Source organism: Erythrolamprus reginae, chromosome 2, assembly GCF_031021105.1.
Source record: "Erythrolamprus reginae isolate rEryReg1 chromosome 2, rEryReg1.hap1, whole genome shotgun sequence".
NCBI classification, from domain to species: Eukaryota; Metazoa; Chordata; class Lepidosauria; order Squamata; family Dipsadidae; genus Erythrolamprus; species Erythrolamprus reginae.
Genome location: NC_091951.1, coordinates 156669667 through 156681723, shown reverse-complemented (window position 1 = coordinate 156681723; position 12057 = coordinate 156669667). Strand labels below are relative to the sequence as shown.

Genomic DNA, 12057 nt, shown 5'->3' with positions numbered 1-12057 from the left:
CCCGCGGGTCTTTCTCGCCAAAGGAGGCGACGTGACTCCAGCCTTCCCGCCGATTCCTTGGAGCAAGTGGCGGGCCGAGAAGCGGCCAGGACCGGGAGGGAGAGCGGGGGAGGGGAAAGCAGGGCCTCGCTGCCCGGAATGGGCTGGCCGCTGGCTGGCTGGCTGGCTGGCTGCCTGGGACGCGCTCGCCCTCCCGGCAGAAGAGAGTTCCTGGAACCATGGGGCGGGGCCAAACGGATGCTCTGTCTATAAAAACCTCCGGTAGGCGCTCTGGCAGCTTGGTAAAGTAGGACAAAGCTATCATAACCGCGCTGAGGCGGACGCGCTCTTCGCTCTCCCTCGCCAAGCAGCCCGCGCTCGGCCAGCGGCTTGGATCCCCCCGCCCGCGACTCTTTTCTCGCCCCCCAGGTAAACCGCCGACTCTGCTTGAGGAAATAGCCGAAGGAAATAAAACAAAGGTCCCGGGGCGCCCCGAGCGCGCCGCCGAGAGAAAGCGAGGCGAAATGGGGAGCCCAGAGCCAGCCAGGGGGTTGGGTTGCTTGCGACCGGAGAGGGGGTGGGGAGGCATTTTAGCGATTCTTGGGGGTCCCTTCCATCCCTCTGAGGTGGCCTTTGGCCCAAGAGGCAAATTGCGGGCTGCGGTGGTTAAGAAAGTAGAGTCCCAGTCCTGAATGAGGGGGAAGATGCGGTGAATTAGGCCTGCAGGGCAAAATGGGCTATTTTATTTATTTTTGTTTTGTTTTGTCATGTACGTTTTGGTGGTTATACAAAGATGTATTATATACATGGTACTAGCAAAAGAGAAAGATCAAGACAGGGGAGGGAAGGCACTCTGGTGCGCTTGTTTGAGATGCTCTTTGTCTGAAAGCATTTCTCCCCCTCCTGTTCACAGGTACCCGTCCTAGCAGCCGCTGCGCTTGGCAGCAGCCCCGATTACTCGCCAAGCTGGCTCCCTGCGCCATGGTCACCCACAGCAAGTTCCCCAGCACCGGGATGAGCCACCCGCTGGACACCAGCCTGCGCCTCAAGACGTTCAGTTCCAAGAGCGAGTACCAGCTGGTGGTGAACGCCGTGCGCAAGCTGCAGGAGAGTGGCTTCTACTGGAGCACGGTGACAGGCGGTCAAGCCAACCTGCTCCTCAGCTCCGAGCCCATCGGCACCTTCCTCATCCGCGACAGCTCAGACCAGCGACACTTCTTCACCCTGAGCGTCAAGACTGAGTCGGGCACCAAGAACCTGCGGATCCAGTGTGAAGGAGACAGCTTCTCGCTCCAGAGTGATCCTCACAGCAGCCACCCGGTGCCCCGTTTTGACTGTGTCCTCAAGCTCGTCCATCACTACATGCCCCTCCCTGAGCAACAGCCAGGGCAGGCTTCGCACCCGAGACGTGCCTACTATATCCACTCAGGTGAAGAGAAGATCCCGCTGGTGCTGAGCCGCCCTCTCTCCTCCAGTGTCTCCACTCTACAGCATTTGTGCCGCAAGACTGTCAATGGGCACTTGGATTCCTACGAAAAGAGGACCCAGCTTCCTGCTCCCATCAAAGATTTCTTGGACCAGTACGATGCGACTTTCTGAGGGGCTTTTTCAGCAGGGTTAAGGCCACGACACAAGCACAAGAGCAGAACGAAGAAAGGATGGAGATGGGAGAATCCAGGACAAAACTCACACTTCCCCCCCACCCCTTAGCATGTGGATTATGAAAGGGGCAGAGGGGCCCAGCACACAGAGTAGCCTAAGAACCTCTGCCCAGCACAGAAACTGTCTTGCTGTTGCTTGTGCTGGATAACTTGCCAATGGGGGATTTGTGCAAGTGACTGGTGCTGTTGGACTATGGAATAGACTGTTGCTCCTTGATAAAAACTCTCTCTGGCTTAGGATGGGCATGACAGGATGGTTTGCAAACTTCCTTAACCAACGGACCGTTTACAAAGAGCTAATTGCTCTGCACTGGACCAGACCACCTCTAATGGCTTTTGACCAGAACCATTCTTCTGACAAAGGAATGCATGCACTGGAATCCAGCTAGTGCCTGAAAAATCACTGTTTTCCTCAGTTTTAAGGGGGAAATCTTTTTTTATTGCGGTTATTGTTATTAATCTTTACCTCTTGCAACCTCTAGGAGGGACAAATCTTTCAACCCAAGTCTCTTCCTCGGAGGTTGTTGCCACAACATTTTATTCATGGGACTAAGCCTTAAGAAGAAATCCACATCCTCCATTCATGAAATCCCATGGAAAAAAATACCATTCACTCTCTGGACCATCATGCAGGCAAAAGACATAGTTCTGAGATTTCTTTATTGCTTTTTGGAACACCAAACTGAATGTTACAAGATCTGGTGTTTTTCCTGAACGTTTATTTCACCTTGATTTTTCTGCTCAGGCTGCTAATTTCTTGCCTTCCTCTTTGGAATTTTAGCTCATCAAAAATGGCATTACATCTATAACAGAGGTTGTGGATTTGTTTGGGTCCTCGATTGCACTGAATAACTGAAAACCGTACAGGAATGTAGCAACAAGAGAATTACCTGGAACTCCTTAATTTAACTTTTTCTCTCTCTTTTTTTTTTGTAAAAAAAACCTGTAACCAAAATTTTGTGACTTCGTCTTATTTTTGCATATCAGGATTTTAGAAGGGCAGATGAGGTTTTGTTTTTACAGAAAGAAATGTTTACAGACCTGCCTAATAAAAATTGTTCTGTCTTTTATAAAGATTCCACCCTTCAGCCTTGAAGGCTGTTAGACATGCTTGAAGACTCCACCAAAAATCAAACTTGGAAGAAAACTTTGCACATCTATTTATATTTATATTCAAGGGACTTTAAAGACAGCATTCAATAATTTATAATAAAAAGCACTATTTTTTAAATTAATGGTTTGACTCACTTCTCTTCTTCTTCCCTCCCTGTGTCTTACCTCCAATGTTATCTACACCCTTCATTCCAATTCAGTAGTCTTTTAATAATAGAAAGCAAAAGAGATGCATTGGCCAAGAAAGACTGCAGTCAAAAGTAAGGCTGTTTTGCTATAATTAGTCTGTTATAGTAAAGGCGCATCTACACATCCGTGCTTTTCTTTAAAGAAAAGGAAACAGCTAGAAAGGCATTGACTCCTTAAAATTGAGCACTGCTTTTTATCACCACCTTGAACACAGAGATTCATTGCACACTCAGAATTAATTGATTCTGTGTGGAACACACTTAAGTAGTAACTACTTGCAACCTTTTGAATGGGGGGAGGCTAGTCTTCTGTGTCTATTTCTGAAATGCCATAGGGACACGTAAAGGATAGCACTAGTGTAATGGCCATAAGACTTTGAAATATAAGTAATGATGAAAATAGCATTTACCCTGTTTGTTCTGTGGCTTATACAAGGATTTGAAGGCAAGCAAAAGCTGCCATCATGCCATTCTTTGCATTCCCAATTGCTACCATAGAGTTACACCCGTTCCAATCACCACCATAGAGTTAAACCCAGAAGCAAAAACCAAAAAATTGGGGTGGGGGGATAAGTATCTGCAATAGCACAAATATCCCAAACTCTGTCGATGGCACCTAGAATTAGCAAGGTATAGAAGACCTTTACCTGAATCCTGGACTACTGCTGCCAGCCACATAGACATTCCTGAGCAAAACAACCATTGCTGTTAGATAACACAATTTTAAATGAGTCCATCAAGCCCATTATTACTTTTATTTTTATATTAGCCCTCTTTCTATGCAGCCACATTTCAAAAGAACTCATGGTGATGTGAAATCAAATTTTTTTCTTTTCCCTTTGGAGTTATTCCTTCTAGTGGCATTTGTCTCCCACGTAAAACAAATACCAAAGAGCTTTGGCTACATGAAATCCACCTAGGAAATTGTATTAGAAGAGGAAACAGTTGAACATGGATCCCCTTCACCATTCAGGGTCTTGACTATTGTTGTAATTAGGGCAAGGCGAGTCGCTTTCCAGAAATGTTGACTTCCCAAATCTCATTAGCCCTGCTCAGTATAATTAAGGGTTAGAAGTGATGGTAATTGTGATGGAATAACAATTTAAAGAGGCCCAGGGCAACATCCCTGACATTAGCAAATTCATGTTTCCCAGAAATAAGCAATGTGTAAAACACATCCCTTGATGTGCAAACTTTTCAGTGAGGCTTCCTGCAATCTAACTCCACTTCCCATCATATCACAGCCAGACCACTGAGAGGTATGATAAGATAGCTTGTTTAGCTTTGGGAGCTTCTCAAGGGCAGTGGAAAGTTCTGGTGGAGAACGTGCTGTCTGCCTGTCAGCTCCCTTCATGTGTTTGCAGAAAGCTGCTTCCTTATCACTCCAACGTTTGCTAACAAAACGAGGGTTGGAAGGGGTATCTTGTGATGGAGCCATTTAGAAGGAGTCTAATCCTCCTCCCCCCACACATACCACGTATGTCTTCAACTGCGTGGTGTATATTTTACCTAATACTGAGTCAACCCTGGCTTCACAAGTGTGGATATTTCCCCCCCAACACACACACACACAAACCATTTATCCCCTCTAAATAATATTCTACTTTTCTATAGTATACTTCAGCTTATTATTTATTTATTGGATTTATATGCCGCCTCTCTCCGAGGACTCAGGGCGGCTTACAGCATATAAAAGATAATACAATCCGAGTCTGCAGAGAGGGGGCATACAAATCTAATGAATTATTATTATTATTATTATTATTATTATTATTATTATTATTATTATTATTATGTCCATGCAACACAGCAAACGAGATCACTATGCTGGATTTCATATTTCATCACCAGTCGGGCGCTTCCCAAGCACCTAGGACTGAGTGATGTAGCGGTGAATTATTATTATTATTATTATTATTATTATTATTATTATTATTATATATAATCTAAAATCCCAGTTATATTAAAAGGCAGGCATTCCCATTCAGACAACAAACATACATAACATTTGTCAGCCAGGGAGCTGGAGTCTAATAGCCCCAAACCTGGAGGCATAGAAAAGTCTTCGGACTCTTGGGAGTCTGAAGACAAATCTCTAGGGGGAGCTGATTCCAGAGGACGGCCCCCCCACAGATAAATAAGTCTCTATCCCTATATTTGCCTCTTCACTGGTACCTCTTTCCAAACTCATACCTCTTGTTTCCATCAGCTTGCTGTTCCTTTTCTTCTTTTGTAACACACAGTTGTATATTTAAGTATGTAACTTTTCTATTTATTTTATGGAAGGGCTACTGGTGTACACAGATATTCAGTATGGTATATATCCCCCGATAGCAACACGACATTTAATCATTTGGCCAGACCAAAGCTTTCTACTCCAGTCCTGTTACAATGACCCTGATACTCATTCTTCATATACCACTACTCTGAACATATGTGTTATAAACATATACACATATACCAGGGGCGGATTGCCCTTACTGCTGCTACCGGCACGCTAGGCGCACAGCTTCGGGCGTCTTGTGTGCATGCGCATGTTTCCCAGCATGTTCTTGCTTTTACATATGCACAGGAAGAAAAATTTCACAAGGGTAAGTGCACCCGTGAGATTTCAGAGTTTTTTTGCTTCTGTATATGCAAGCAAAAAATATTGCCAAAATCTTGCACTTACGCGCATCTCCTCGCAAGATTTTGCTTCCTGAACATGTGCAGAAGCAAAAACACACTGGGACATGCATGCATGCAAGCAAGACACCCAAAGCTGCGCGTGCAGCTCAACCTTTGCTACTGGTGCGGCATCCTTTACCATTACAATAGGAACCCACTACTGAAGTTTGTTTGTTTGTTTGCTTGTTTGTTTAACTTGACTTCTATGCCGCCCAATCCCGAGGAACTCGGGGCAGCTTACAACAGTATAAAACTATCATATAAAATTATAAAAAGCAATTAGAAGTCAAGAAAAAAAGTAAAATTCTTAAACCCTGACTAAAACTCACAACGAAGCAACACACGACCCACATACATACCATTCACGAAATCATGTTCATACAGGTGGTCAAATTGGGGTTAATTTAGGATTCCCAGGCCTGCCGGCATAGCCAGGTCTTTATGGCTTTACGGAAAGCCAGCAGGGTGGGAGCAGTGCGGACATCGGGTGGGAGTTGATTCCAAAGAGCCGGGGCTGCAACAGAGAAGGCTCTCCCCCAAGGTCCTGCCAGTCTACATTGCTTGGCCGACGGGACCTGGAGGAGGCCAACTCTGTGTGCTCTATACACACATACATCCATATATACACATATACAGTACATGTATACATACATACATACATACATACATACATACATACATACATGAGCCCTGTGCCTATCCCAGGACAGAGTTATAAGGCACTCAAAGATTAGCATTTCACATTACTTCATTTGAGTAACAATATAACAATTCTTTCTCTGGATTTCCTGGGCAAGCAAAATAGATCCCCCCGCCCCCAGCTGAATTGGCTTTTCAAGAGGGGGTTGCTGTTTGTAAACAAGAATAATGAAAGAGAAAACAAAAATGGATCATGTTTGGATGAATCTATTGACAGGGTTAAACACTTCAGGGTTTATCAAACATTCCTCCATAATCCATGGCATCTGAACATGGAATATGTTCGTTGGCTAAAGGAAAAGAATCCCAGAAATGTTTGGACTATTCCAATCCTCCACTAATAAAGGTGGAGGGGAGCAACAGGCTCGGAAAAGAGAAGGCATCCCAAAAACATAACACAGAGAGAGAATAAGTTACCTCAAAGTACATCATGTTTTGCATTGAAACATAGAAACGTAGAAGATTGACGGAAGAAAAAGACCTCATGGTCCATCTAGTCTGCCCTTATACTATTTCCTGTATTTTATCTTAGGATGGATATACAGTATGTTTATCCCAGGCATGTTTAAATTCAGTAACTTTGGCATTGTCAAAGGCCATAATATCATCACTTCTATTTCAGTCAAGATTATTTGGCTTTTAAATAGTGAACAAATCATCTGATATGTGCTATCTCCACACTGCCTCTATGCCAGAAATAACTGCACACAGGGAATTCTTACTTGATATGTAGCAGTTAAAAATATACAGAAGCCACAAGAAATAAAAAGGGGGGGCTGTCCAAAGCAGGCAACTTTAAGCCTGGAGGACTTCAACTCCCAGAATTCTCCTTTGCTGGCTGGGGAATTCTGGGAGTTGAAGTCCGCCAAGCTTAAAGTTGCCAAGGTTGGAGACCCCTGGTCCAAAGGGAAGTATAGGCCCTGCTCCAGCAAAACAAGGCTCAGTTGTAAATAAGCCTGCAATTAATCTAGACCTTTGTCTCTGAATTTTTAATCTCCGAATAATGACTGTGTTCATTCTAATCCTGCATCTCTCATTAGCAGAATAAATGGAAAGATAAGGAGGACTGCACAGGTTCCTGGCCATGCCCCTGCCTGGCCCTCTGGCCTATTGTTCCAGCTCTGCCAGGAATCAGTGGTTCCTAGTTGAGTCAGAGCTATGTCAAGAATGTCCAGCCCAAGTAAAGCTGGTGGCACCCAGCCAAGCCCTGCTGAGGCACATCCCCAGCGTCAGTGCCATCTGAATCTGATCCTGGTTGGCCCACACCCTACTCCTTGCCGGGATCTAGGTTGCCACAGCAACAGGATTAAAGGATGGGATATCACTGTTATTCTTTGGCCTGTGCCAGGAAATGAGAGGCCTTCCATCTCCTTTACTCCAGCTGCCGTCTATGGTACAGCAGCAACCATGGAGATTTGAGGGCCTGCTTTTTCCATTAATGGCGGAGGCTGAATAAATTAACCCTATCGAGGAGAGAGCTGAGGAGTCCCACTTTGGAAGGCTCTCAACATGGACAGCACACCACATGGCAACTTCAAATATCAACCAGTAAATGTTCTACCCTCCACATCGGCAAAAAGAATCTGAACCTCATATATAAACTGAATAAACAAAATCTCATAGCCAAACCCCACTCCGTAAAAGACCTTGGAATACTAATATCAAATGACTTAAGTGCCAAAGCCCACTGCAACAATATCGCCAAAAAGGCTTCTACAGTTGTTAACCTGATCCTATGTAGCTTCTCCTCCGGCAATCTCACACTACTCACCAGAGCCTACAAAACTTTCACCAGACCCATCCTTGAATACAGCTCATCTGTCTGGAACCCATACCACATCTCGGACATCAACACCCTTGAAAATGTCCAAAGATACTTTACCAGAAGAGCCCTTCACTCCTCCACTCGAAACAGAATACCCTACGAAAGCAGACTATCAGTCCTAGGTCTAGAAAACTTAGAACTACGTCGCCTAAAACACGATCTAAGTATTGCCCACAAGATCATATGCTGCAACGTTCTACCTGTCAATGACTACTTCAGCTTCAATCGCAACAACACAAGAGCACGCAACAGATTCAAACTTAATATTAACCGCTCCAAATTTGACTGTAAAAAATATGACTTCAGCAACCGAGTTGTCGAAGCGTGGAACTCATTACCTGACTCAGTAGTGTCAACCCCTAACCCCCAACATTTTCCCCTTAGACTATCCACGATTGACCTCTCCAGGTTCCTTACAGTAAGGGGCATGCATAGGTGCACCAGTGTGCCTTCCGTCCCCTGTCCAATTGTCTCTCCTTATCTCATTTATCTTTTCTTCCTTTAAAATTTGTTCACCTATACTTTTATATCTTTTCTTCTATTCTTTTCTTTATTTATATTATTACATATCTATTCTCTTCAATGTGTATTATGTATTGGACAAAATAAATAAATGAATGAATGAATGAATGAATGAATAAATAAATAAATACAAATGAATGAATGAATGAATGAATGAATGACAGAACTTCAGTTCTACCTTGTTTTACCCAGGGACCACATCATAATCCTCCCCTTGTTTACCAACAGCTCTTCCCATCTGAACCTATACTGCTAAAATAAAATAAAATAAAATAAAGGGAACACTCAAATAACACACCCTAGATCTGAATGAATGAAATATTCTCATTGAATACTTTGTTCTGTACAAAGTTGAATGTGCACAACAGCATGTGAAATTGATTGTCAATCCTAAGTGGACAGTTTGATTTAACAGAAATTTGATTTACTTGGAGTTCTATTGTGTTGTTTAAGTGTTCCCTTTATTTTTTTGAGCAGTGTATATCGTTCTCATACAAATACACAAAGAAGGCAGAATTCAAGCCATCGCCATGATTTTGATTGGTTAATATATTCTGTCATCTACACCAGTGTTTCTCAACCTTGGCAACTTGAAGATATCTGGACTTCAAGTCCCAGAATTCCCCAGCCAGAAAATGCTGGCTGGGGAATTCTGGGAATTGAAGTCCAGATATCTTCAAATTGCCAAGATTGGGAAACACTGATCTATACTGTCTCTCTCTTATATCAGCTTGCCAGTTGCAACTCTCTGGGATTTCAGAGCCACCCCTAGGAGTAATCTTAAAATTACTGTGTGGCATTTCATCTAAGTAGTTTGAAAGAGAAACAAATTATGTATGCTTGAATTCACTGGTATATTTATCCAACAAGGAAGAGAGGAATTGATTCAATTGCCAGAAGTATTTGATTGGATTTAGATTCTCCTTGAGGGGTAGAGGAATGGTTTCCTCTCAAGTACTGAATTATCTTGGACCAAATCAGCCTCTCCGCCTCCTGAACAGTTTCCAGCTGTTTACTTCTGGACAAAACACCTAGCTGCAATGTGTTGCTGATTCAAAAAAATCCAGGAAGGTTTGCAAATGCCTATCATTTCTTGGAACCTGCCCCAATGAGTTGTGACGTTTCTGGTCCAGGAGCCAACTTTAAGCAGAAGTTTCTCAAGTCTCATAATTGCTCCAGAAATTTCTCTAGTTCTGCGTAATGCAAGGAACTGAGAGACTTTATCAGTAATTGACTGTTCCTTTTCTTAGTTCTCAAGTTCTGGCTTTCGTAGACTGTATGTCACCAGGGGGAAAGTCGTTGAATAGGGGAGTGGATGGAACTGCCTTGCAGAATATAGTAATAAACTTCAGCCAATCGGCCCTAATTTGACTGGCAGGAAATACCCTGTCCCAACAGGAAAGTATCTCCACCAAATGCAGGATGCACAGCCCTTATCTAGTGCTTTACACAATTAACCAGTTCCTGTCAGCCGGTGTTCAGAGAATGTGAAACAAGCACTTGCCAGAATTATGTATGAGTAGAAGTTTTTCGAAACATCAAAAAATAGATTGGAAATACTTAACGCAAGGACTATTGCAAATTCATAAACAGTGATAAATTTGAGGTCAGTTTAACATATATCCATCCTTCATCCTCCACTTGCCATTATGCTGACTTTTGTTGTTGCTGTTGTTTGTTGTTGTCCAGGCCAATTTTGGATTGTATTGCTAATCCCAGAAGGGATTAAATTATGTAAATACTATTAACTTTCCCGTCTTTTCTATTACACCCTTCTGATGGCATCTTATGATTATATTATTTTGTTGTTTGTATGTACAGTGAGAATTTAAAGAGACCAGAGACAAATTCCTTGGTGTCCAATCACGCTTGGCCAATAAAGTATTCTATTCTATTCTATTCTACCCATGAACTGCCATTTTGAAAGGCCCAGAAGTGCTAATTGTAAGATGAGGAACAATTTTATTCTTGTTTTAATTTTCTCCTAATATAATATTTATTTTCTGTTTTCTGTTTTAATTGTACAGAGTTACTCCGGAAATGAGGTAGGCAATTTCCAGATTTGGCAATTAAACAAACCATGAATGTCAGAACTATGTCAAGTCAAGAATCGCAGTATGACACTTTTTGACTTTGTTATATAAGATAAAAAAATGACTACATGTTTTAAACAGAAACAGGATTTTGGTCATGATATTTATATGTAAAATGTTCCACAGGCTTCTTGTTAATCAGAGGAAGAGTAGCTGGAACAAAAACAAGCAGTTAGGACAAAAATTGCATTTCAATGCTATCTCAAAAACTAACATTGACAGTAATTGGAGTTTTATATCCAGGTTTCAGGTGGAACTGATGAAATCAGGAGGATGTAAATTATGACTAAGCTGGACGCCGGAACCCTATCTAATTCAGTGGGTTTACTTTAAAGTATGACTAAACCTTTATTCAGTCCACAGACACATTTAATAGTGATGTATTTCATCAACACAATCAGACAGAGCAACAGAACCTAGATAAAAATCATGATGAGAGCCAATATAATAGAAGCAGATTAAACCCCAGTTCTTGTCCATTTCCGGACACAGAAATTTTCCAGGTAGTTTACTTTCCAGTCCAATTTACCACACATGATTATTATTACAGGAAAAAGTAAATCTTGTATTGATACGTGCATATAAATAAATATAGTAAAAATGGTAAATGCCATGATGAGAATTAGAATATGTAGCTGTTGGTAAAATAATATCATGCAGGAGTCATGCTTTAATAAACAATTAAACTTTGCAACTACCTCCTGCAGTTTTCTTTCAGAAGTTACAGTATAATTTATGGCGACAATTAAACCAATAGCCATTAAATGAAGGAATTAATTTCAAATATATCCGTAGTTGCTCATGACATTTTGCACCATAAGTATATACTGAACAGGGTAAAATAGCATCATCAATCTGGTATTATCAGACTCTGAGCTATAACTGCCATCATTCCCAGTAGCTTTGCCATCTCATTGAAAAGGATCAAATATGAGCTGCTGTGAGATTTAGCTGATAAAGAACCAGACTGTAGAAGCTAAATGCAGAACATACGTTCTCCAACAATTCTAGATCTAAGACTCACTTTTAATACCAGTACTTACTTACTTACCTTCTTTCTTTCTTTCTTTCTTTCTTTCTTTCTTTCTTTTTCTTTCTTTCTTTCTTACTTTCTTTCTTTCTCCATTCTTTCCTTCCTTCCTTTCCTTCCCTCCCTCCTTCCTTCCTTCCTTTCTTTCTTTCCTTCCCTCCCTCCCTCCTTCCTTCCTTCCTTTCCCTCCCTCCATCCCTCCCTCCCTCCTTCCTTCCTGCCTGCCTGCCTGTTGGCCAGCTTGCCTCCCTACCTCCCTTCCTCTCCTTTTGTCTCTACA

At 42.4% G+C, this 12057-nt stretch overlaps 1 protein-coding gene across 1 annotated transcript; it reads left to right on the top strand.

Annotated features, from left to right (window-relative positions):
* Positions 1-275: 275 nt before the first annotated feature.
* Positions 276-2875, top strand: SOCS3 (suppressor of cytokine signaling 3). The gene is made up of 2 exons (XM_070740113.1): positions 276-408; positions 893-2875. The coding sequence occupies exon 2, from the start codon at positions 961-963 to the stop codon at positions 1576-1578; it is 618 nt and encodes a 205-aa protein (XP_070596214.1). The 5' UTR covers positions 276-408; positions 893-960; the 3' UTR covers positions 1579-2875.
* Positions 2876-12057: the final 9182 nt, after the last annotated feature.